General features: G+C 45.8%; 4 protein-coding genes across 4 annotated transcripts; 1 reads left to right on the top strand and 3 right to left on the bottom strand.

Annotated features, from left to right (window-relative positions):
• Positions 1-749: 749 nt before the first annotated feature.
• Positions 750-1,706, bottom strand: EMWEY_00018820 (hypothetical protein, conserved; the record flags this gene model as incomplete). Its single annotated transcript, XM_013477671.1, has 2 exons — positions 750-769; positions 1,151-1,706. The coding sequence occupies 2 exons, from the start codon at positions 1,704-1,706 to the stop codon at positions 750-752; spliced, it is 576 nt and encodes a 191-aa protein (XP_013333125.1).
• Positions 1,707-2,419: 713 nt separating this feature from the next.
• On the top strand, positions 2,420-9,026 carry EMWEY_00018810 (hypothetical protein, conserved; the record flags this gene model as incomplete). Its single annotated transcript, XM_013477670.1, has 5 exons — positions 2,420-2,503; positions 3,152-3,383; positions 3,624-3,833; positions 4,932-4,959; positions 5,330-9,026. The coding sequence occupies 5 exons, from the start codon at positions 2,420-2,422 to the stop codon at positions 9,024-9,026; spliced, it is 4,251 nt and encodes a 1,416-aa protein (XP_013333124.1).
• Positions 9,027-9,525: 499 nt separating this feature from the next.
• Positions 9,526-16,456, bottom strand: EMWEY_00018800 (WD repeat-containing protein, related; the record flags this gene model as incomplete). Its single annotated transcript, XM_013477669.1, has 15 exons — positions 9,526-9,557; positions 10,272-10,345; positions 10,523-11,423; positions 11,596-11,651; positions 11,851-11,946; positions 12,153-12,220; positions 12,370-12,453; positions 12,656-12,721; positions 12,856-12,913; positions 13,030-13,193; positions 13,356-13,969; positions 14,200-14,248; positions 14,416-14,461; positions 14,725-14,818; positions 15,139-16,456. The coding sequence occupies 15 exons, from the start codon at positions 16,454-16,456 to the stop codon at positions 9,526-9,528; spliced, it is 3,720 nt and encodes a 1,239-aa protein (XP_013333123.1).
• Positions 16,457-19,491: 3,035 nt separating this feature from the next.
• On the bottom strand, positions 19,492-20,522 carry EMWEY_00018790 (hypothetical protein, conserved; the record flags this gene model as incomplete). Its single annotated transcript, XM_013477668.1, has 2 exons — positions 19,492-20,191; positions 20,431-20,522. 2 exons carry the CDS (start codon positions 20,520-20,522, stop codon positions 19,492-19,494), a joined length of 792 nt encoding a protein of 263 aa, XP_013333122.1.
• Between the last annotated feature and the right edge of the window lie 4,478 nt (positions 20,523-25,000).

The raw sequence follows: 25,000 nt of genomic DNA, 5'->3' as shown, positions 1-25,000 counted from the left end.
TATTTTTGCATTAAAATAAAAGAATAAAAGAATTATAATCATTTAATTGACTCTTAAATTATAACTAAATGTATTTTAGTCTTAAAAGCGAACATTTTACAGCAAAAATACCCCACGAATAGCTCAACTTGTATGTAGCTATGGGCAGTGATTGATCCAGCTAGTATATATTGTGTAAATATGTAGTAAAATTAAATAAATAAATAAATAAATAAATAAATAAATAAAGTATTAGTAACTAGTAAGCATTAAGAATAATTGATTATTATTATCATTAATTAACTAAATTAATTAATAATAATTAAACTATATATACAATAAAAAATAACCATTTAATTAACTATTAATAATATATTTGTTTGCATTTATACACTTATCTGCAGCATAAATTGTATATTATATATATAATAAACGTATAAATATATACGTAAATAATATATAAATATATATACGTAAATGTATACATAAATAAAATACATACACATAATATATATGTATACGTATTCCCTAGGGGAATAATAATACGTAAAAATACATTTAATTTATATGCATATATAAAATAGATACGTGTATACTTTATTTATTTATTTATTTATTTATCTATTTGTTTATTTTATTTATTTTATTTATTTATTTATATATATTTAATGCCTAATTATTTATATTTCTTTCTATTTTTATTTATAAAAGAATTTGTTTATTTAAATAAAATAATAAAAAAGAAAAAGGGTTTGGGGTGTACGTACACCTCAAAACCCCATAGAAAGTCCTGCAAACCCTAAACCCTAAACCCTAAACCCTAGCGTTCTAGTATTATGTAGGGTTTAGGGTTAAGGGCTATTAGGGTTTGCTGCTGCTGCTGCTGCTGCGTCCTCTTCTGCTGCTGCTGCTTGTAGGGACTCCTTAGTCCAATTAAACAGCAGGGGGAGGGATTGCTGCAGCAGCAGCTGCAGTGTCTGCCATTCCCCTCTTGTGCATGCAATAAGGTGTACAGGCTTCTTCTGCTGCTGCACTTGCTGCTGCTGCTGCACTTGCTGCTGCTGCTGCTGCTGATGCTGCAGAGGCTCCGGTTGCTGCTGCAGCAAAGATATACAAACATGTGTCTGTGGTTTACTTGAATGTGCTGATACCCTTAAAACGTACCCTGTACCACAGGGGGCCTCTAAGGGGCCCCCGTCTCCTTCTAGGGGGCCCCCTGGGGGCCCCCCTAATAAGTACCCTATATGTTTTGCCTTTAATAGGACTGTTAGTCTCCCTGATTTATCAAAGGTCTTCTGTGTTGCTAATTTAGGTAAAAAAGAAAATACTATACCCCCTTCACGTGTAAATGTTTGGGGGCCCCCCCCTTGGGGGCCACCCTGGGGGGCCCCTGCTTGGGGGCCCCCAACGTTGACAGTGTCTAATGTTGGAGGGGAGGGTTTTATTGTTACCATGGATGTAAGACCAAAGATAGAGAAAGATGCAGGAGGGAATGTGCTGCTGCTGCTGCTCTTGCGGCTGCTGCTGCTGCTGTCGCTCCCCACGCTGCTGCTTATGCCGCTGCTGCTGCTGCTGCTGCTTCCAGGCCATCTGCGGGGACCCATGTACCCACGACGGTCCCATATTGTACCGGGGGCCCCTGCAAAGAGCTCAAGAGGTAAGGAGGCCCTTAGGGGGGCCCCTAGGGCCCCCCGGCACCTGATGGCGTTTGCTGCTGCTCGCAGCATCCTCCGATAACAGCAGCAGCAGCAGCAAAACTTTCAATGTATACTATTCAAAAGAAATAAGAGTTCACGATTTTACCTGCACAGCCGACAGATTAGGGTTTAGGGTTTAGGGTTTAGGGTTTAGGGTTTGTGAGGATGCTCGCGGTTGAGGGTAATGGCGGATGTCTGTGGTGGTGTTTGTTGAGGAAGAAAGAAAAAAAAATGATTTTAACACACTTCTAGTTTAATTCCGAGGGTTTAGAGCGGATTTGAGTTCCTAGGGTTTAGGGTTTAGGGTTTAGGGTTTAGTGTTTGGGGGCCCTGGCGAGCTGTCGGCTGCATGCGGGCTGGCTGCACCCTTAGCCTTGTGCAACAAAAGTACGTATTTATAAATAAATTAAATATATTTTAATTTAATTAAATATATTTTTATTAAAATAGATAATAAAATATATACTTTGTATATATATTACCCGTAAACCCTAAACCCTTGACCAGGTAGTGTCTGAGTGTTAAGGGTTTAGGGTTTGCGCTGCTCATATTCTTTATTCCTCTCTAAAGAACAGCAAGACTAAACCATATCAAGGGTTTAGGGTTTCGTATATAGGGTTTAGGGTTTAGGGTTTAGGGTTTACCGTGTAACGAGCCCTGCGTATCTAGCCTAAAACGCGTGCTGTTGCGTTCCCGTTTTCTACGCTTAAGGGTTTAGGGTTTAGGGTTTATTAGGGTTTAGGATGTCTAAGAAGGCAGCAAAGAAGAAGGGTCCGTCTAAGGCGGAATTAGAGGCACAATTAAAGGCAATAAATGAGGGTTTAATGGTTACTTTATTTACTAAAGAAAGACAACTTATTTACCAACAAGAAAAAACCTTCGAGGCTATTAGGGAACAAAGAATTCTTGAACATAAGGCAAGAAGCATAAACCCTAAACCCTAAACCCTAAACCCTAATTATTAACAAGAAAAAACTTTCGAGGCTATTAGGGAACAAAGAATACTTAAACATAAGGCACGATAAACCCTAAACCCTAAACCCTAAACCCTAAATTTGAAATTATTAGAGGGCGAAGAGTACTTGAAGATAAGACAAGCAACATAAACCCTAAACCCTAAACCCTAGATATTTGAAAGAGAACAAAGAATACTTGAACATAAGGAAAGAATAACCCTAAACCCTAAACCCTAAACCCTAGAGCAGAGGGAGAGCGATACGGCAATATTCAACATAAAGTTGCATGCACAAAGCCCTAAAGAACATTACAGTAGGGTTTGCGACCTAGGGTTTAGGGTTTAGGGTTTAGGGTTTAGGATATATGATCATTGAATTTCTCTGGTTTTGGCAGAAACAGCCAAAAACTGTTTATGTTGCTTCTGCTGCAGCAGCAGCAGCAATTGCTGCTGCTGCTGCTGCTGCTGCTGCTGCTGTTGCTGCAAGTACGTAAATAAATGAGTATATTTTCTGCTGCAGCTGCAGTGCTTAAAGGAAGATTTACGAGAAAAAGAAAGATGGAGGAAAGGAGCAGCAGAAGAATTAGAGAGGCAATTAAAGGAACTGCAGCAGCAAGAAGCAACAGAGAGCAAATTGCTGCAGCAGCAACTGCAGCAACAGCAGCAAATGCAGCAGCAGCTAGTACTGCAACAAAGACATATCACTAAACAAATCGATAACGAAGTTGCAGACACCGAACAAACCATGAAGGGTAATGCAGACCTAGGGTTTAGGGTTTAGGGTTTAGGGTTTGGGGTTTGGGGTTTATGAATTAGGGTTTAGTGTTTTTATTCTGTCAATTGCTCCGTACTTGCCATTATAAGCAGACAACAAATGTGTCTAGGGTTTAGGGTTTAGGGTTTAGAGTCTGGTCTTTAGGGTTTATGGTCTAGGGTTTAGAGTCTGGTCTTGAGGGTTTAGGGTTTAGGGTTTAGGGTTTATGTGTGTGCAGAGCGTCATGCAAGTGCTGCCCGCATGCAAGAAGAGTTTATATCGATGTCTCGTGCTGCTGCTGCTGCGCTGCAGCAGCAACTGCAGCAACCCTTAGTATCTTTACCCCAATTACTAAAAGATTACGAGGAACAAATACAAACAATATATAACCAAACCCTAGCAGAAACACAACAAAATATTAATGCACAAAACCCTAAACATACACTAGGTGCAGGATGGAGGGGTTTAGGTATTGAACCACCAAGTGCAGTCACGAAACTTGTCCTCAACTAAACCCTAAACCCTAAACCCTACTTTATACCGTAGTGTAAACCCTATTATAAACCCTAATATATAAGCAAAAATGCAAACCCTAATATAAACACTAAAATATCTATAGACCCTACAATTCATATAAACCCTCTAAACCCTCGGGGAGATTTCTTCTTCCTGTTTATTCAACTCATTATTTTGAATGCTTCTACCCTAAACCCTAAACAATGCCCACTGCGGCTAATAGGGTTTAGGGTTTAGTGTTTAGGGTTTCTGTATTTACCAAAGGGTAAACAATAGGGTTTACCTCTTGTTACTGAAAATGTGCTATGGGAGGGTTTGCTTGACGCTCTATTTTGGCTAGGCGGAGAAAACGAGGGTTTAGGGTTTAGGGTTTAGGGTTTAGCCTTTAGGGTTTAGGGTTTAAGGCTCTCTATTCAATATATACGGCTTAATACAGAAAATTTGAGCCAAAGCTAAGCAGCTAAGGTTTAGGGTTTAGGGTTTTCTACGGGCCAGGTGACCGGTAATGTTGCAAGCGTGGCTGAGGAACTTAGGGTTTAGGGTTTACGGATTAGGGTTAGGGTTTAGGAGGAAAAACAGTGTGGAAACACAGATGTTATTTGATTAATTAATTTATAGTTAAGGGTTTTAGGGTTTAGGGTTCAGGGTTTATGGTGGACTGTTAGCTGAAACCCTAAACACTCTCGTGTCCGGTCACCTCCGCGCCCGGAGCCCTGACCGCTAAACCCTAAACCCTAAACCCTCAACTCTAAACCCTGAAATCATAACTAAATAGGATTGTACATCATTGTGTCTTATTTCTAGTTTATTTGCGTCATTTATTTCATCTCCTATTCCTTCTGGCCTTACCTCTGTCTTCCATTTCTAGGGTTTAGGGTTTAGGGTTTAGCGTTTAATCCGGCCGTCCGCCTATCCGCTGGGGTGTTACTTCTTTCTCAGAAAACCCCAAACCCTAGTGGGGTTTAATTTCATTCTCCTTTCTTCCCTTTGACAGGGTTTAGGGTTTGGGGTTTATTTCTCTCTGTCTCAGCATTGGGTGTGCGCACTGACGCTGAGCAGTCAGGGTTTAGGGTTTAGGGTTTAGGGTTGCCATGGTCTCTTGGCATAAACACTTCTTATGGGGAGGAGGTTCCCTCTTATTGTTTTGTTTTCTATTGACTGCCAATGCCGCCCCTACAGCGCAAGGGAACAAGGCGTCTCATCCTCCGTAAACCCTAAACCCTAAACCCTAAACCCTAAACCCTAAACCCTAAACCCTAAACCCTAAACCCTAAACAGTAATAGGCACAAAGCTGCAATCTAAGTTATGATATCTCCTTTCTGCAATTCCTCATGCTAATACTGTACGTTGTGTGTGCTGTGCGTGTGTTGCTGCATTTGCTGCTGCATTTGCTGCTGCCTTTGTTGTTGCTGCTGTTGCTGCTGCAGTGACACCCGAGAAGTTGCTTCTCGAGTGTTGGATGGTTTAGGGAGACGGACAGGATCTCCGCCTTCTACTGATGCAGTCCTCAAGCTGCTGCTGCACCTGCAGCAGCCGCAGCAGCAGCTGCTGCTGCAGCAAAGGGGCATAGAGGTAAGCAAATTAACAGCAGATATTGCTGCTCTTGCATTCGCTACACCGCAGCAGCAGCAGGAACAGCAGCACTCGAAGGGTAAGACTGAGCAGCAGCAGCAGCAGGAGAAGCCTCATGAGCAGCAGCAGGAAGAAGATCAGAAGATAGAAAGATTAGCAGCAGCAGCAGCAGCAAGTCTTAAGGAAAAAGGCCTCTCTTCTTCCTTAGGAGAGCAGCAGCTAGAGGCAGCACTTGCTGCGCTGCAGCAGCAACTAACATGGAGGGGAGTAAATGTGCAGCAGCTAAGAGATGCTATTGTACAAAGAGTTAGTGGATACACACAGAGGCAGCAACAGCAGCAGCAGCAACAGCAACAGCAACAGCAGCGACAGCACGAGGAGCAGCAGGAGTACTACCGTAAGAAGTACCAGCAGCAGCAGCCTGAACACCAGCAGCAGCAGAAGCCCGGACAGCAGCAGCAGCAGCAGCACAGTGATCAGCAAGAGTACTATCGTAAGAAGTACCAGCAGCAGCAGCAGCCTGAGCACCAGCAGCAGCAGCAGCAAGGTGATCAGCAGGAGTACTACCGTAAGAAGTACCAGCAGCAGCAGCCTGAACACCAGCAGCAGCAGCAGCAAGGCGATCAGCAGGAGTACTACCGTAAGAAGTACCAGCAGCAACAGCCTGAGCACCAGCAGCAGCAGCAGCAAGGTGATCAGCAAGAGTACTACCGTAAGAAGTATCAGCAGCAGCAGCCTGACCAACAGCAGCAGAGGCAGCAGAAGGATGAACAGCAGCAGGACAGGGAGAAAGAGAAGGAGGAAAAGAGGAAGCAGCAGGAGAGGCAGCAGCAGCAGGAGGAGTCTATACGGCGCGCGGAGCGGGCAGCAGCAGCAGCTGCCGCTAGTGCTGCTGCTGCTGCTGCTGCTGCCACCAGTGCAGCAGAAGCTGCAGCAGCAATAGCCAAAGCTACTGCTCAGCCAGAACGCGCCGCTGCTGCAGCAACTGCAGCAGCAGCAGCAGGTGCAGCATCTGTTGCAGCATCTGCTGCAGCAAGAGACGCAGCAGCAACTGCAGCAGATATCCTCCTTACAGTAACACCACCAGAAGCACCAGCAAAAGATGCTGCAGCAAAGCCGGTCTCTGCTCCAGCAGCAGCAGAAGCAGCAGCAGCAGAAGCAGCAGCAGCAGCAGAAGCAGCAGAAGCAGCAGCAGCAGCAGCAGCAGCAGAAGCTGCGGAACATAAACCAGCATTAGCAGCAGCTCGAGGAGGGCAGAAGAAAGCAGCAGCTAAAGCAGAAGCAGCGGCAGCAAAAAAGGCTGCAGAAGAAAAAGCAGCAGCAGAAAAAGCAGCAGCAGCAGCAGCAGAAGCAGAGGCAGCTAAAAAAGCAGCAGCAGAAAAAGCAGCAGCAGAAAAGGCAGCAGCTGAAAAAGCAGCAGCAGCAGCAGCAGCAAAAGCAGCAGCAAAAGCAAAAGCAGCAGCCGAAAAAGCAGCAGCTGAAAAAGCAGCAGCAGCAGCAGCTGAAAAGGCAGCAGCAGCAGCAGCTGAAAAGGCAGCAGCAGAAGCAGAAGCAGCAGAAGCAGCAGAAGCAGAAAGAGCAGCAGCTGAACGAGCAGCAGCTGAAAAAGCAGCAGCGGAAAAGGCAGCAGCGGAAGCAGCAGCAGCAGTAGCAGCAGCAGCGGCTGCAGAAAAAGCAGCAGCAGAAAAAGCAGCAGCAGAAAAAGCAGCAGCAGAAAAAGCAGCAGCAGAAAAAGCAGCAGCAGAAGCTGCAGCAGCAGCGGAAGCGGAAGCAGCAGCTGAAAGAGCAGCAGCTGAAAGAGAAGCAGCAGAAAAAGCAGCAGCAGAAGCAGCAGCAGCTGAGAAGGCAGCAGCAGAAGCAGCCGCTGCTGAAAAAGCAGCAGCAGAGGCAGCAGCAGCAGCAGCGGAAGCAGAAGCAGCAGCTGTAGTAGCGGCAGCCGAAAAAGCAGCAGCAGGAGCAGCAGCTGCTGAAAAAGCAGCAGCAGAAGCAGCAGCAGCAGAAGCAGCAGCAGCAAAAGCAGCAGCTGAAATAGCAGAAGCTGAAAAAGCAGCAGCTGAAAAAGCAGCAGCAGAAGCAGCAGAAGCAGCAGAAAAAGCAGCAGCAGAAGCAGCAGAGGCTGCAGAGAAAGCAGCAGCTGAAGCAGCAGAAGCAGCAGAAAAAGCAGCGGCAGAAGCAGCAGAGGCTGCAGAGAAAGCAGCAGCAGAGGCAGCAGAAGAAGCTAAGAAGGCGGCAGCAGAAGCGGCAGAAAAGGCAGCAGCAGAAGCAGCAGCAGAAGCAGCAGCAGAAGCAGCAGAAAAGGCAGCAGCAGAAGCAGCAGCAGAAGCAGCAGGAGAAGCAGCATTGCTTCCACCTGCTGAATCAGAATCAGCAGCAGCATCAGAAGCAGCACCTCGCTCAGCAGCAGCAGGAGCAGCAGGAGCAGCAGCAGCAGCAGCATCAGCAGCAGCAGGAGAAGAAGCATTAATAAATGATTCCTTTGAATGTTTACGTTACGGCAAAGATACAAAAGGAGAAGAAATAAAAAAAATAAAAAATAATATAAATTCTATTGCTGCATGCGCTGCTGCATGCGCTGCTGCTGCAGATTGTAGTGTATATACATATAATTTAAGGAGGAGTTGGTGCTCATTAAAAACACTTACTCCCTCTACTACTGCAGCAGCAGCAGCAGCAGCTGCTGCTGCTGCTGCTGCTGCTACTGCTACTGCTGCACCTGCTGCTGCTGCTGCTGGGGAGGAGGAGGAGGAGGACTTCCCCTTTACCCCACAGAAGTCTTATGCTGAGCCTCTTGTATCAGCAGAGAGAAACTGTCAGCCTAAGCAAGCAGAGCCTAGAAGGCTGCACCAGCAGCAGCAGCAGCAGCAGCAACTGCAGCAGCAGCAGCGGCAGCAGCAGCAGCAGAGACAGCTGCAGGAAGGAGGAGGGACCTACTACTCTGATGGTAATGGTATCATTCCTTCACCATATTATGATGATGGGGCCCTTGAGGGGTTCGGCATGCATGCAGCAGCAGCAGCAGCAGCAGATCCAAGCAGCAGCAGCAGCAGCAGCAGCGTTAGTAATGACGTAATAGAAGAAGGAATGGGTGTGATCCCTTCTATGCTTCGTGCATCTCCTGCGGTGTATAGGCAGGTGGGCCCCCCTCATAGAACCCTTCAAGTATATGGGTACCCAGGTGTAGGTGGGCCCCCTATATATGGTGGGGGCCCCCCACCCCCACCTGCATGGGGAGGAGGAGGAGGGTACTGGGGTGGGGGCCCCCTGCAGCGGCTGCACCAGCTAGTAGACCATCCCCTCAAGACTGTTGGGGGTTTAGTAGCGGAGGACGTATTAGGTCTTACCCCTGAACCCTATGTAGGGGGGAGGAGGAGGGAAGGGGGGGCCCTCTATCGTGCTGCTGCTGCTGCTGATGCTGATGCTGCTGCTGATGCAGCAGGTGCTGCAGAAGGGTTTCTAGTTAAGAGGAGGCTTGCTGCAGCAGCAGCAACTGCAGCAGAAATAGCAGCAGAAACTAACGAGTCCGGGGTTGATTGCCTGCTCGGAGACTGCTAAAACCCTAAACCCTAAACCCTAAAAAAGGGTTTATAAAGGGGGCTGCAAAATATACAGGATGGATCAGCTGGACTGCAGCGGAAACCCTAAACCCTAAAAAAGGGTTTGCGGCTTGTGCTGCTCTTGGAGGATCAGCTGGCATGTATAGCTTCCCCACAAACCCTAAACCCTAATGCGCTCTATATGCGCATCCAAACCCTAAACCCTAAACCCTAATGCAAGAGATAACATACCCCTGCAAGCAAAAACTCCACCTTAGGGTTGTTGGGAACAAAAACCAACCTAAACCCTAAACCCTAAACCCTAAACCCTAGCCAAGAACGTCAAACCCTCCACTACCTTTGGCTCTCTATTTACATCAACAAACCTCCGCTGTTTGCATTCTCATTCAAGGGTTTAGGGTTTAGGGTTTAGGTCTTAGCTGGCCCTACATAACCGCCAGCTCCTAAACCCTAAACCCTAAACCCTCGCTGGCAGCTTTATATTTAAAACCCTGGGTTTAGTTGCACCACCTCGTAACGGCATCTCTTCCTATAGTACAAAACCCTAAACCCTAAACCCTAAACCCTCATCAGCTACAGGCTTGTCCTAATGTTCTAAGGTTTACTTGTCAATCATAGCAACAGCTATAAATAAGGGTTTAGGGTTTGCCTCCATCTACTAGCAGAGGTACAAACAGCAGCAGCAGCTCCAGCAGCAGCAGCAGCAGCACGGCAACCGTAACACTACCACTGCATGCATCCTAAGCCCTAAACCCTAAACCCTAAGCTGTAAGGGCCGCAGGGAGTTGCTCTGCATGTCCGGTTTAGGTTTGCCATATCTATCCCCTCATGCTAGATACTACTTCTGACCCCTAAACCCTAAACCCTAAGCCGTAAATCCATAAAAAAGAGAAGGCAACTGTACTTAAAGGAACTGCATGCATGCAGCCTTTTTGGGGCTTTTTGCATGCATGCGCGTAATCCAAGTTAGGAGCTGCAAGAAGAAGAAGAAAAGATTTAATTAGAGGTTTATATACCTCAATATATTATTTTACTGCCTATTTATACTCTGACTGCTTTATTAGGGTTTAGGGTTTAGGGTTTAGGGTTATTACTACTGCTGCTGCTTTTTATAACGAAAACAAAAAACAGAAAACCTGATGAATAAAAAGGAGGACTAAATAAAAATCCCCCCTAACTAAAAATGCAACAAACCCTAAATTAGGGTTTAGGGTTTAGGGTTTAGGGTTTGTACACATAAGACCCGCTAAATTCACAAACACTCTTATCTTCCCCGTGTAGCTGCCGGCAACCACCACCAAGTTTGCAGCATCCGACCTGAAGAATAAACACACAAACCCTAAACCCTAAACCCTAAACCCTCATAAACCCTAATAAACCCTAAAAAACCCCAATAAACCGTAATAAACGCTAAAAAACCCAAATAAACACCCACAAACCCTCCTAAACCCTCGTAAACCCTCGTAAACCCTAATAAACCCTAATAATAGTTACCTTTGTTTACATAATTGATAACAATTGATGGGTAGACCAAGATGCATTCTTTTTCCTGCCCTCCAACAAAAAGATCTATCATCATTATAAGACTTAAACCCTCCTCCTTTCTCTCCTAATGAATCTGCAACACTTAGTGCAGCAAGAGAGGCAGCACATATGTCGCTATCGTCTGAATCGCATGCAGCATCTGCTGCTGCTGCTGCTGCTGCTGCTGCTGCTGTTCTTGTTGTTGTTGCAGCAGCAGAGGAGGAAGAGGAGGAGGCACCGCCTGCTGCTGCAGAGGAAGAAGAAGAGGAAGAAGAAGAAGATTGTACTCCTATAGATTCTGTGTTACTGCATGCAGTAGCAGAGGAGAGGGAACTTGTTGTTCTTGCTGCTAATGCTGCTGCTGTTGCTGCTGCTGCTGTTGTTGCTGTTGGAGGTGCTGATGTTGTTGCTGTTACTGTTCCTGTTGTTGCTGCTGCTGCTGCTGCTGCTGCAGCAGGAGAGAAACGAAGGGGGCCCCCTCTTGTTCTCCTTAATGATAAGAATTGCCTTATCTTATTTGTTTTTATGTTTGCTGCTGCAGATAAACTTCTTATAGGAGGACTACCGCATATGCTGCTTATACCCGACCTCTGCTGCTGCTGCTGCTGCTGCTGCTGTTGCTGCTGCTGTTGCTGCTGCTCTGGCTGTTGCTGCTCTTGTTGTTCCTGTTGTTGTTCCTGTTGTTGTGGTTGCTGCTGCTGCTGCTGCTGCTGACGGTTAGATGGGGAAGAAGAAGGAGATAAAGGATAAACCCTAGGTGAGGGTTTAGTTCCTCCCCTAGAGGGAAGAGGATGAACAGATAAATAAGAAAAAAGAGAAGAGGCGAAGGCAGGAGGTGCAGCAACAGCAAATGTTAATAATTCATCAAATGCTGCATACATAATACACATAATATAAACCCTAAACCCTAAACCCTAATGATCCTAAGCCCTAAACCCTTATTTAGCCAAAATCCTGCATTACCATTTATCCTAGATCCTAAATTACACTAAATTACAATAAACCCTAAACCCTAAACCCTAAACCCTAAACCCTCGACTTACCCTTAAACTCTTCAGGACAATTGTTGGTAACTCGCTTCCATTGTTGGAATCGCGTCCTGCAACAAACCGTAAACACTTATAAACCCTAAACCCTAAACCCTAAACCCTAAACCCTAGTTGCAAGATCCTTGCCCAAACCAATCAACGGCCAGGTGCTCGAAATGGTTTAGGGTTTAGGGTTTGTAGCAAGACAGACCCGCACTCCCACTGAGACACCCAAACCCTAAACCCTAAACCCTAGACCCTAGGGCTTACCTGTGTTCACCAAGCACTTCCCCTGTTGGTCCTGCAACTCTCCAAAAACAAATTCTTCCCATCTCGCTACCACAAACCACCCCTAGACCATTGTTCCTTTACACACACCCAAACCCTAAACCCTAAACCCTAAACCCTAAACCCTAGAGAAACCCGAAACCCATAAACCAAAGACCCTAGACCCATAGACCCTAAACCCTAAAGCGAAATCTGGTTTATTCGACAAACTGCATGTAGAGGCAGTGGGCATGCAGAGCAAACCCTAAACCCTAAACCCTAAACCCTAGATAATCAATTCTTACGTGTAGCTGGCTCTCAGCATAATTTGCGAGTTAACGTGACCTTTGAATTTGTAGACGCAAGTCAGGCTCTGCAGATACACAAAACCCTAAACCCTAAACCCTAATTCTCCAGTTCTAAGGGGAACGAGAGTGATTTTAAGCCGAAGGGTTTAGCAGACAACCTAGGGTTTAGGGTTTAAACGAGGGTTTAGGGTTTAGATGAGGGTTTAGGGTTTACGGAAACATCGAAGATGCGGATGCGGGAGTCGTTGGTGGCAACAAGCAAAGACCGCCCGTCAGGCAGCCACTCCAAGCTCGTCACCTGAACAAACCCTAAACCCTAAACCCTAAACCCTAAACCCTAGAAGAAAAACCCTAGACCGCTTACGGCTTGCCGCCGTAACATACCCTAAACCCTAAAGTATATATACTTGGTGTATATATGTAAACCCTGAAAACTTAGCACCGCTAAACTCTATACCTCTGCATCCCCAAACCCTAAACCCTAAACCCTAATTTCTTACCTTCCTCCCCTTTGAAAATTTCCCCTTTCGGTTTTTGCAGTCAACTTCCGAGCAAAACTTCAGCGTCTGCACGCAAACCCCAAACCCTAAACCCTAAACCCTAAACCCTAAATTTGAACAGCCTCAAGTTGCTAAAAGCCCCAGCAAAAGAGTTACTCAGCAGCAAACCCTAAACCCTAAACCCTAAACCATTAACGTACCCTTGCGTCATAGAAGGAAATGCTGCCGTTGCGGAAGCCAACAGCCAAGATGCCGCCACTGTACACACAAACACATAAGCCTTAAACCCTAAACCCTAAACCCTAATCCGAACCCTAACGCGTTTATAGGGCACCTTGATCGTAAAACCTAAACCCTAAACCCTAAACCCTTACTTTGGGGAAATAGAGAGAGCAGTGACTAGCTCGGGTACTTTAAGGTACTCAACAATACGGGACTCAAACTGTTCGGGGGCCCCCCGGGGGCCCCCATGTGTCCTTGTAGAGAGAAGCCGCCAGACCTGAATGGTGGCGTCTAGACACCCGGTGAATATAACATCCTGAGTACACAAACCCTAAACCCTAGAAAAACACTTTGTATAGCAGGATAAGAAGTAACGAACATAACTGCAGCATAAGGAGTATATATTTGTGTGTTTTGTATATTTTGCATGTCATAAGGGTTTAGGGTTTAGGGTTTATTTAGGGTTTAGGGTTTATACCTTAAATATAGGATGAAAGGAAGCACTAGTTGGCCAATCTGTACATCTTAATACAGCAATAGCATTGGGGCCCTTAGAGGGCCTCCATAGACGAATAGTCTTATCAAGGGAGGCAGACAAGAGGAGAGAAAGCTTGAGGGTAGGGGCCCAACAAAGGAGTATAATAGAGGCCCCATGTCCTGTTAGACATAAATCAGGTCTTTCCCTTAAAAACCATCCATCACGTTCTTCGTTACTTGGAGGAGGAGTTGGGGTTGGTGGGGGGGCCCCAGGGGGGCCCCCAGATGGGGTTGTGGGGGCCCCTGATGGGGCCCCCACACCCCTTAACATTGATGGAGGGGGAGGACCACGGCCTGATTGGGGAGGGGGGCCCCCGAGGCCCCCCTCTGCTGGTGCTGATAATACGCGAGGAATTGATTCCTTAGACTGACGAGGGTTTGAACCAGTTCCCTTTTTCGGGTGGGCCCCAGGGGCCCCATGGGGGCCCCCACGAGGAGCAGGGGGGGCCCTTGGACCCGGTACAGACCAAAGAAATACAACACCCGTTTGTCCTGCTGCTGCTAACCATTCGCCCTTTGGGGAAATTGTTGCAGACCATAGTGCTGCACTGTCGCCTGCATGCAAACCCTAAACCCTAAACCCTAAACCCTAAACCCTAGGCGATAAACCCTAAACCCTAAGTTTTATATCAAGACAACCAGGAAACGGCACTACAGAAAATGCACAGCCACGATGCAGCAACTGGCAACACCCACTCCAAACCCTAAACCCTAAGCCCCAAACCCTAAACCCTAAGCCCCAAACCCCAAACCCCAAACCCTAAACCCTAAACCCTAAACCCTACCTGTTTCAACCTCGCGCACACACCACACGGGGGACAATGCCTGGCCGTCCTTTGAGCTGCGGCCCCTCACAGCCACGGGGAAGACTCCTCTCTGCGCACAACAAGGGTTTAGGGTTTAGGGTTTAGGGTTTAGGGTTTGGGGTTTGAAGCAGGAAAGGAAGTTTCGGGGAATGACTGATTAGGACTAAGGGTTTAGGGTTTAGGGTTTATGCTTACCGCATTGGCGCGCTCAGACCCCAACAAGCTTTTGCTTTGTGTTGCCCTGTATAACAAACAGAAGCCCCGCACCCAGCAGCAAATGCAGCAGCAGCAGCAGCAACTGCAGCAGCAGCAGCAGCGCCAGCATCCTCCAGTTCAGCAGCAGCAAGTGCATTCACACAGCAGCAACAACAGCAACAGCAGCAGCAGCAGCATGAGAAGCACCAATAAGAATAAAACGACCACCAGAAGCAGCAGCAGCAACAGCAGCAACAGCAACAGCAGCAGCAGCAGCAACAACAACAGCAGCAGCAGCAGGAAGCATACGAGCTAATAGTAGTGACGGATCTTTCTACTGAGTGTCTGCTGCTAAGAAGACCAGAAGAACCACCAGATCGTCTAAATAGGCTACGGCTCCATCCTGTACCCACAAACCCTAAACCCTAAACCCTAAACCCTAGACCCTAGGAAACCCTAAACCCTAGAGGATTGGAAGAATGTCAGGAGTTTCAAGAAAAACAGTTATTGTGTTGGGTGTATATGTGTGTGGTTTTATCTCTCCTCTTCTGCCTCTACAGGAGCAGGAAGTGCAGCAGCAGCAGCAACAGCAGCAACAGCAGCAGCAGCAGTAGTAGTAGTAGTAGTACTAGCAGCCCAAGTATCTTATAGGTTATGCCTCGGTGTTTATCTGCCTATATCTAGGGTTTAATTAGGGTTTAGGGTTTAGGGTTTATGACGTACTGGTTACAGGAGATTTGGGTACCTCTGGGCGCCCCGTAGATGTAGGGGTTGGGGGCCCCTGCAGGTCCTCAGGGGGCCCCTCCTTAGCAGCAGGTTCTGATTGAGGAGTGCAGCAGGAAGAAGATATATCTGTTGCTGCTGATGCTGCTGCTGTTGTTGTTGCTGCTGCTGTTGTTGCTGCTGCTGCTGCCCTGGATCCCCCCCTATGTGGGGCTTCAGCTGGCAGAGTGTCTGGTGCTGCTGCTGCTGCTGCTGCTGCTGCTGCATCTGATGCTCCTGCGTCTGATGCCGCTGCGTCTGTAGCCATATCAGCAGCAGCATCTGCTGCTGCTGATGTATCTGAGTCTGCTGCTGCTGCTGCTGCATCTGCTGCAGCAGGACCTGGGGAAGGCATCATGGCATAAGCAGCAAGAAACTCGGACTGTAGGTCTCCTGCACCCTCAGGGGCCCCCCCCGCCTGCATCGGGGGCCCCCCCTCTCGTTGTTCTTCTCCTTCAAGTGTCGGCTCTATACCCTCACTATAAGTAGTGGGGGGCCCCGACCCCTCAAGACCCTCTGAGGGCCCCCCCATCTCAAGAGAGCCCCCTGGGGGCCCCTCCTCCGAGGTAGGGGTATCCGTACCCCGTACCCTTTCTTGTACCCCTTGGGAGCCCCTAGGGGTCTGATGATTGCTGCTTGTTGGTGTTATACTTGCACCCGAAGAAGAAGGGCTTTCTGCTGTCCTTCTAGCTGAACGAGGGCCCACCCTAGGGGTACGGGGGGACCTGTGAGGGCCCCTGGGGGCCCCACCACGAAGGAGAGAGGACCTGCTGCTGCTGCTGCTGCTGCCGCTACCTAAGAACATACTGCCACGCATGTCACGAAATGCAGCAGCAACAGATGCAGAAACTTCTGCTTGCCAATCCTCATCTACAGGGGGGGTACCCAGGTTATTCAGGGACCCTTGGGGCCCCCTGGGGGCCCCCCCATGTAGGAGCAGCAGCGGCAATTCAAAACCCTCCGAACGCGTGCGGCGGCCAGGAGATGGGCGCCCCAATGGGGCCCCGTCTCCTTCACTCCCCTGGGTCCTTAAGCTACTCTTGGGGGCCCCCTTGAGGCTCCCCTTAAGGGCCCCCCCCTTGGGGGCCCCCCTTGAGGATTCGCCAACGATTAGAGGGGTGTCGTTAAAGCGCAACCCCAAGCAGCCCGATCTGCGTGCTGCTGGAGGTCCTCCTTCTGCTGCTGCGGCATTTGCTGCTGCTGCTGTTGCAGTAGACGAAGCCGTGCTTTCTGGGGGCCCCTCGCTGGGGGGCCCCTCAGGAGGGCGGCGCGAATTCATTGGCTGCAGCTGTACCCTTATTGGGACATGACAAGAAAGGCAGCAAAGGGGTATAAGAGTTAAAGAAAGGCACCCAGCAGAGCCCCCCGAGGCCAAAACCCTAAACCCTAAACCCTAAAAAAACCCCAAACCCGCCTCCGTGGGGTAAGGGAAGGGGCAGAGGGCCTCTTTGTCGAGGGGGTATGGTCTTCCTGGGGGTACGATGATCTGTATGGATACGCATAGAGTTGTACAAAACAGTAAACCCGAAACCCTAAACCCTAGACCCTAAACCCTAAACTCTAGGGCCCCTCCTCGGCCTCCCTGCGGCAGAGGTTGTAGGGAAGAAAGGGTGTTGGCTTGCTGCTGAGGACGGCAGGAGTTAAAAGGAAATAGAGAAAAGAGAAATAGAGAAGAAAAGGAAAAATAAAAACAGAAAAAAGGGGGGTTTTGTTGCGTAAAGGAGAGAAGCGCGGCGCCGGTCGGCGGCCAGCAGCAGCAGTGTCTAAGGGAAGGAAAGGGAAAAAGAAATAAAATAAATGCATGCAATGTATGCAAATATAAATACAAATAAAAAAATAAAAAGGAATAAAAAAGAAATTACATATAAATAATTTAATATAACTGTTCGCCATAACAGAAGGAACTTCTTCATATCTACCCTTAAGAACCCTCACAAACCCTAAACAAACCCTCCTAAACCCTAAACCCTAAACCCTAATTCGCCCTCTACTACCTGCACACGCCCTCTTCTGCATGCTGCTGCTGCTGCCCTCTTTGTGCCTTTGCTGCAGCTTCCTTCCTTCTTTATAAATATAAAATAATAAAATAAATTAAAAAAAGGGTTTAATTGCCTCTTTTTATTATATATTCTTATGTATAAAGATTAACAATTAGATCATCTATACATTATCAATACACCCGCCGCTCTCTCTCTTTTTGTACGCCAAGGGCTTTTATTTAAATAATTATATTTATTTTTATTTATTTTTATTCCCTTTTATTTCCTTTTGTTTGTATAAAAACAGCAACAGCAACAAAATTCAACTTTTCCTTCTTTTGCTGCTGCCTCCGCACGCAAAGAGGAAAGGACGGATCTTACACAGCAACAGATCACGAATAAAAAAGAGTAATTTTTATTAAATGAAGAAATAAAAAGAAAGTATAAGCTAAGTCAATTAGAGATTGTTTCTTTTTACTTCGTCTTCTTCTCATAAAATATAAATATAATCAACATTCCTCCTGCATCCACACAGACAAGAGCATGAATACGTATATAATCGACTCTCTTTCTTTGCATGCAAACAATTAAAGGCGATTTAAACAAAGAAAAACAGCTTTTTGTGGCTAAATGTATTTATTAAAACACAATAAGATGAAAGAAGAGACGTAAAAAGCGATGGAAAGATACGCATCTCTTCTTTTGTTCAATTTCTCCTTTAGTTGGTTTCAGTAACATGAGTCAAAAGAGAAAAGGAGAGGAAAAAGAATTTAAAGGCGATATAACACCAATTAATGATTGTTAATCAAATAAAAAGACATATTTTTATTAATTAAGAGATAAAAATGGATTAATTAAAGGAGCTTTCCCCTCTAAAACTATGCATTGCAAGTTTGCATTGTTCGGGTGTATAGGCAGCTCAATGATGACCACATGGCACAAGAATCAGAAATATGAATTATTAATTTTCTTCCTTAAAACTTCGTCTCCAGAAGTAATTCATGGAAAAATAATTAACATTATTAAAATAATGAATTATTTTTCCATTTTCCCCCTTTATTTCCTTTTCTTTTCCCTTGTTTCCCTCTTTTTGCAAGAAAGCGTCAGCGCCTTGCGGCATTCAACTAAAGGAAACCACCGTCAATATGATGAACAAAAGGCGAACTCCCGTTCTCCTATGACGGTTGAAGAAGGAGAACCCTATTCGTGAGTAATTAATAAAAAATACTCATTTTTTCTCCCTTTATTAACCCCCAAAACCTGAACCCTAATATTGACTATTCAGAGAGTCTGTGAGGGTTTTATCTAATGCTATTAAGCGTCAAGTTCATCGTAATGGCAATATTAGCCATCAATTAATAAAAGATAAAACAGAGGAATACGAGGAAAATGAGCGCATGCATGCAGATGATTTATCTAGGAAACTAGCAGCTTTCCGTGTACAGCTGCAGCAAGCAGAAGCAGCAGCAGCAGCAGCGCAGCAGCAAATAGATGAGGAAAGAATGATGCATGCACAAACAAAGAAAGAAATAGCTGATAATGCAGCGGAAGAAATGGCAGCATTAGAGGAAGCAGCAGAAGCAGCAGTGCAGCAGCAGCACAAGAAAGAAGAAAGTATAAATAGAGGAATAATACAATTAAAAAAAGGGGGAAAAGCACTAAAAGAAGCAAAACATCAACATCAAAAAGCAAAGCACGAAGCAGATAAACATAAAAAGGATATGCAAAATATTATTAATAAAGAAAAACAGAGACAGGAGGAGGAAGAGGAAGCAAGAGAAGCGCAAGAAGAAGAACAAGGTAAAGGGAAATGATATTTATTCATTTAATTAGCTATTAAACCCTAAACCCTAAACCCTACAGCAACGAACGATGAAAAATGAGGTGTACATACACCTTAACTCCCACATGTTACGGGATCCGGAAACAGTGTTATGTTGAAGGGTTTAGGGTTTAGGGTTTCGCGGCAAATGCCTAAACCCTAAACCCTAGCAAAACAATCAAACCCATCGCGGCACTTACAAGCCGCGACACGAACCCTCGTCGCGCTCTAAAACCCTAAACGCTAGAAACCCTAAACCCTAATAAGAATAATACCCCAAGAACCCCAAGAAACCCTAAACCCTAAACCCTCAGAACGCTCAAAACCCCCATAAATCCTTAACCTTTTGGGGCAGACCCTTGGCGGCCTGCAGGGAGGCGTGTCAGCCCATAATACCTTGAATTAGTGTTTAGGGTTTAGGGTTTGACTGCGAAACCATGTAATAGTGTTTATATAGATAGAATAACCCTAAACATAATTAGGGTTTACTGTATATATAATATAATATATAATCTATACGATGGCGCCCTGCCATTGCTGCAACTGCTGCAGCTGCTGCACCAGGTAGCTGTTCCTCCAGGCGTACATACACCCCACAACGCATGCATAGACTGTCCATAAGACTAATAGGCATTTAAATACAAAACTCTTTAGTAATGCCTGTAAAAAGCTTGGTCTCCCGTTGCTGCCGATGCTGCTACTGCTGCTGCTGCTGCTGTCGTCGTCGTGATTGCATTCTTGACAAGAATCACACTGTTGGTGGTGCTGCTGTTGCTGCTGCTGCTGCTGCTGCTCTGCATCAACAACATATGCCAACTCCCTCTGCACTGCTTCTTGTCTCTCTAATGTCTGCAGCAGCACAGGAGTAGCTGTGCCTCTTAATATCTGTTGTCTTAATACTTGACGCTCATAGTCTAATTGCTGCAGTAGTTGCTGCTGCTGCTGCAGTTGCTGCGGTTGCTGCTGCTGATCTTGTCCTCTCCCTCCGATGTACGTTGGCTGATATGGCACAGTGTTCTGGTTCAATGGCTGTAATTGTTGCTGCTGTTGTTGCTGCTGCTGCTGCTGTTGCTGCTGCTGCTGCTGCTGCTGGGATTGGACCCTTCCGCCGTTGCATGCAACACAATTAGATGAAGAAGATCTACAATGACGAATTTCTTTAAATGCATAAACAGCCAACCATAATAATGCACATACAGCAATCAGAGTCCTCCTGTACACATACACCATAAACCCTAAACCCTAATTAACCCTAAACCCTAATTAACCCTAAACCCTAATTAACCCTAAACGGTAATAAACCTCTAAAACCTCAACCCCAAACCCTAGACCGTAAGACCGAAACCGTAATAAACCCTCATATAAACCCTAATCTTATAATAATAAATAGAGAATAAATATTTCAACTAATTAGGGTTTAGGGTTTAGGGTTTATGGTGTATATTTATATACCATTGTAGACTATAAAAGAAAGCATTTAATACTTGGGCAATAACTTGTACAGCAATGATGGTTGTTTCTCCGTGTTTATTAGGGGCAAGCATAAAACACTTTCGCCATTCCTCGCAAGGGTTTAGGAGGAAAGGAGGAAGAGGGTTTAGGGTTTCGCATCCATTCTCTCTATGTCTTTGTCTACATGCTGCTGCTGCTGCTGCTGCTGCTGCTTGTCTTTGCTGCTCCTGTAGCCATATATCCTTTAATAAGGAATAAAATAATAAACACAAAGAAATACCAATAATTAATAATAAGGAAACTGTTAAGAATACACGAGATAAGGAATTACATACATAAATAAATCTACCTACACGTATGCATGCATTGCTGCTGCTGCTGCTGCTGCTGCTGCTTATGTCTTCTAATAATCCTAATTTACTTGCTGCTAAACTTAATCCCCAACGCCTTTCTGCTGCTGCTGCTGCTGCTGCTACTGCAGCTAATTGCTGCTTGTGAGGGTCTAGTAACACCATAGATCGCTGATCTCCTGCTGCTGCTGCTGCTGCTGCTGCTGCTGCTGCTGCTGTTATATCTCTTGGACTAGAGAATACACCACCGTCGCTGCAGCCACCAGATGGGGATAGAGGTACAGCTAGCTGCTGCTGCTGCATGCGCAGCTGCTGCAGCGAAGAAGGATCTACTAAGGAAGCAGCAGCAGCAGCAGCAGATCCTCCATCATTATATATATTCAGTAAACCCTTTGGACTTGTACCCCTTCCTCTGCAGGAGGCCCCTCTTTGTTTACTACGTCGAGAAGAGGGTACTACGGGGGCCCCTTTTAGGGGGGCCCCCTCAGGGGATGGGGGGGGCCTACCCCTATTTATACCCTTTTTTCCTTGAAAGACACCACGGAGGCCCCCCCCTCCACCTACAGCAAGGGTACTCAACTTATCTGCTAGGTCTGTGTCTACTGGGGCCCTGCTGCTGCTGCTGCTCCTATTGCTGCTGCTGCTGTTAATACCCTGCTGCTGCTGCTGCTGCTGCTGCTGCAATTGGGTACCAGGAGGGGCAAGACGGGTAAAGGGGTGCGAAGAAGATAAGAGTTGCTGCTTAAGAGATTGAAAACCTGATAGACCCTTGCTGCTGCTGCTGCTGCTGTTGCTGTTGCTGCTGCTGTTGTTGCTGCTGCTGCTTGTGGTGGTACTTGTTGTCCCAATAGTACGACGCTGACCAGTTGTGGGCTGTACGTACACCCTATCACGGGGAGAAGTAGCAGCAGAAGCAGCAACAGGTGGGGGGCCCTTCTCTGCTGCTGCTGCAGCAGCAGATCCACCAAATAATCGGGCAATTCGTGCCATTTAATTAAAATAAATAAATAAAAAAAGAAAAAAAAAATACACACGTTAATATAGAGCTTATTAGCTGCTGCTGCTGGTCCAGCAGCAGCCGCTGCTGCCGCTGCTGCTGCTGCGTCAGCAGCAGCAAAATAAACAGTCAAAAAATGTCTAAGAGGGGGAAAAAAGAGAAAAATAATAAAAATAATTAATTAAATTATTTAATACAATTAACAAGACAATTATTCAGGTGTATAGACACCCCATTCCTTCCTATGAGCTGCTGCAGTAGTACAGCTGCCGCAACACCGAACCACCGCCGAGGTGTATAGGCAGCTGTGCAGCAGCTACAACTGCAGCAGCAGCAGCAGCAGACACAGCAACAGCAGCAACTACAACAAAAGCAACAACTGCAACAAGTGTATAACACGCAAAAAAGACAAAAGACAAAAACAACTTCCTTCTTCTTTTTATTCCCTTCTTGCTGCAGCAGCAAATAGATGCAACAACAGTAGCAGCAGCAGCAGCAGCAGCAGGTGGGCCCTTCTTATATATGGGGCCCCCCAGCCCCATACATAGGGCCCCCCCATACTGCTGCTGCTGCTGCTGCTGCTTCTGTGGGTATATATAATAATATATGTTAATAAAAGGAAATAAAATAATTAATTAAATAAATAATTAATTAATTAAATATATTTATTTATTTATTTTCTTTTTTTCTTCTTTTTCTTCCTCCTTCCTTCTTCCTTCCTTCTATACCCCTCATCGAGTGTATCTGCAGCAGCAGCAGCAGCAGCAGCAACAGCAGCAACAGCAGCAACAGCAGCAGCTAAATATTGTTGCATGTATTCTTTTTTTAATATACATATATTATTTATCTTCTGGTTTATTTCTTTTATTCCTTTTTTCTTCTTTTTTTTCTTCTTTTTTTTCTTCTTTTTTTTCTTTTTTTCTTTTTTTTTTTATTTATTTATGTCATCGTTGCCTATAGAGGGTGGGGCCCCCCAGCCTCGATACGAGGGGCCCCCCTCTTCTTCTTCTGCTGCTGCTGCTGCAGCAGCAGAAGCAGGAAAAATAACAATAGAAGAAACAACAACAGAAGCAGGAGCAGCAGGAGATCCTGCTGCTGCTGCTCCTGCTGCTGCTGCTGCTGCTGCTGCTGCTGTTGCTCCCCCTCCTCTTATAAATGTAGTATTATATAAGGTACCCCCTATAGATACATTAGGAGGTGCCTATACACCTGAATTAATAAATAATATTTCTTTTCCTTTTTTTAATGATAAAATACAATTAATGCCTAAAAGTCCTTCTCTTCGATCTCTTCTTGGTCTAACAAATGAATCCAGCAGCAGCAGCAGCAGCAGCAGCAGCAGCAGCAGCAGCAGCAGCAACAGCAGCAGCAACAGCAGCAGCAGCAGCAGCAGCAGCAGCAGGAGGTTATCATACACCGCAATAAAGGAGCTGGCTATACACCCAACAATACGTAGATTAGCAGCAAGATTATTAACTAATGGTTGTGTTGTTTTCCCTACAGAGACAGTATATGGTCTTGCTGCTGCTGCATGCAGCAGCAGCAGCTGCTGCTGCATATTTACACTAAAACAGAGACCATTAACAGATCCTCTTATTTGTCATGTTGTCTCTGCTAAGCAAGCCCTTACCCAAGTTATTTCTCTTGATGAGGAAGAAGAAGGAGAGGAAGCAGCAGCAGCAGCAGCAGCAACGGCAGCAGCAGCAGCAGGAGAAGCAGCAGCAGCAGCAGCAGCAGGAAAAAAAAATTCCTTAGAAATTGTATTTATGGCCTTAGCTGAGGCCTTCTGGCCAGGGCCATTCAGTATTATAGGTAGGCGTCGTGTCCTGTCTGCTGCTGCTGCTGCTGCTGCTGCAGCAGCAGCAGCAGCAGCAGAAAAATCAACAGCAGCAGGAGAATTAGGTTCATGGGTATCAAAAGAATCATTAGAAGCAGGAGAAGAAGCAGCAGCAGCAGCAGCAGCAGCAAATGGTGTATGCAAGGAAGTAACAGGAGGAACAGGTTGTGTTGCTGTTAGGGTTCCTTATCATCCTATTGCATTAGCTCTTCTTGCTGCTGCTGCTGCTCCTCTTGCTGCTCCTTCTGCTAATAGATTTGGTAAGATTTCCCCTACACACCCTCAGCACGTTATTAAGCAGCTGCATATGCAGCAGCAGCAGCAGCAGCAACAGCAGCAGCAGCAGCAGCAGCAGCAAATATATGAATTACCTTTACTAGATGGAGGGGAGTGCTGCTTTATTGGTATTGAATCTACAGTTGTTAAATTAATAAGGAAAAAAGAGGGAAAAAAAGAAGAAAAAAAAGAAGAAAAAAGAATAAATATACAAGAAATAGGAGGAAATAAACAAGAAAAAAAAGAAAAAGAAGGAAATAAACAAGAAAAAGAAGAAAAAAAAGAGAAAAAAAAAGAAAAAGAAGAAGAAATAATAATAAAAATATTAAGAAGAGGAATTATCTGCTGCAATATGATTGAGGAAGCAATTGCTGCTGCTGCTGCTGCTGCAGCAGCAGCAGGTAAATATTTCCCTAAATGTACAGTTACTGTTGCTTCTGCTATCAACTATAGCAGCAGCAGCAGCAACAGCAGCAGCAGCAGCAACAGCAACAGCAGCAACAACAGCAGCAACAGCAGCAGCAGCAATGAGGCAGCTCCTGCTGCTGCTGCTGCTGCCGACAAAACAGCGCATGCAGCAGCGCGTAATAGCAGCATCAATTCGTGCACAAATAAAGATATAAATAATAATATAAATATAAATAATAATATAAATAAAATAAATAAAATAAATAAAGAAATAAATAAAATAAATAATAATATAAATGATGTATTTATAAGACCACAAGTTAGTCCTGGTCTTTGTCTTACTCATTATTCTCCTTCTGTTCCTTCCTTCTTATTATTTAATGCTAATTCTTGCATGCAAGTCCTTAAGAGTCTCAGCAGCAGCAGCAGCAGCAGCAGCAGCAGCAGCAACAGCAGCAGCAGCAGCAGCAGCAGGGAAGGGGTCTTTCCTTCTAGTAGATGTATCTTAATTGATGCAAATGATGAATTAAAAACAATCAGCAAATACTTCGCTAAATATATCTCCCTTACGCAGCAGCAGCAGCAGCAGCAGCAGCAGCAGGGTCCTGTTGCTGGTCACGAAGCTGCAGCAGTAGCAGCAAGACAGGTATTCAGTGCTCTACATGCAGCAGAAGAAGCAGCCTTGAAACAGCAGCAGCTGCT

This window comes from Eimeria maxima, genomic scaffold (genome assembly GCF_000499605.1).
Source record: "Eimeria maxima Weybridge genomic scaffold, Emw_scaff162, whole genome shotgun sequence".
NCBI lineage: Eukaryota > Apicomplexa > Conoidasida > Eucoccidiorida > Eimeriidae > Eimeria > Eimeria maxima.
This window is presented reverse-complemented; position numbering and strand designations above follow the sequence as displayed.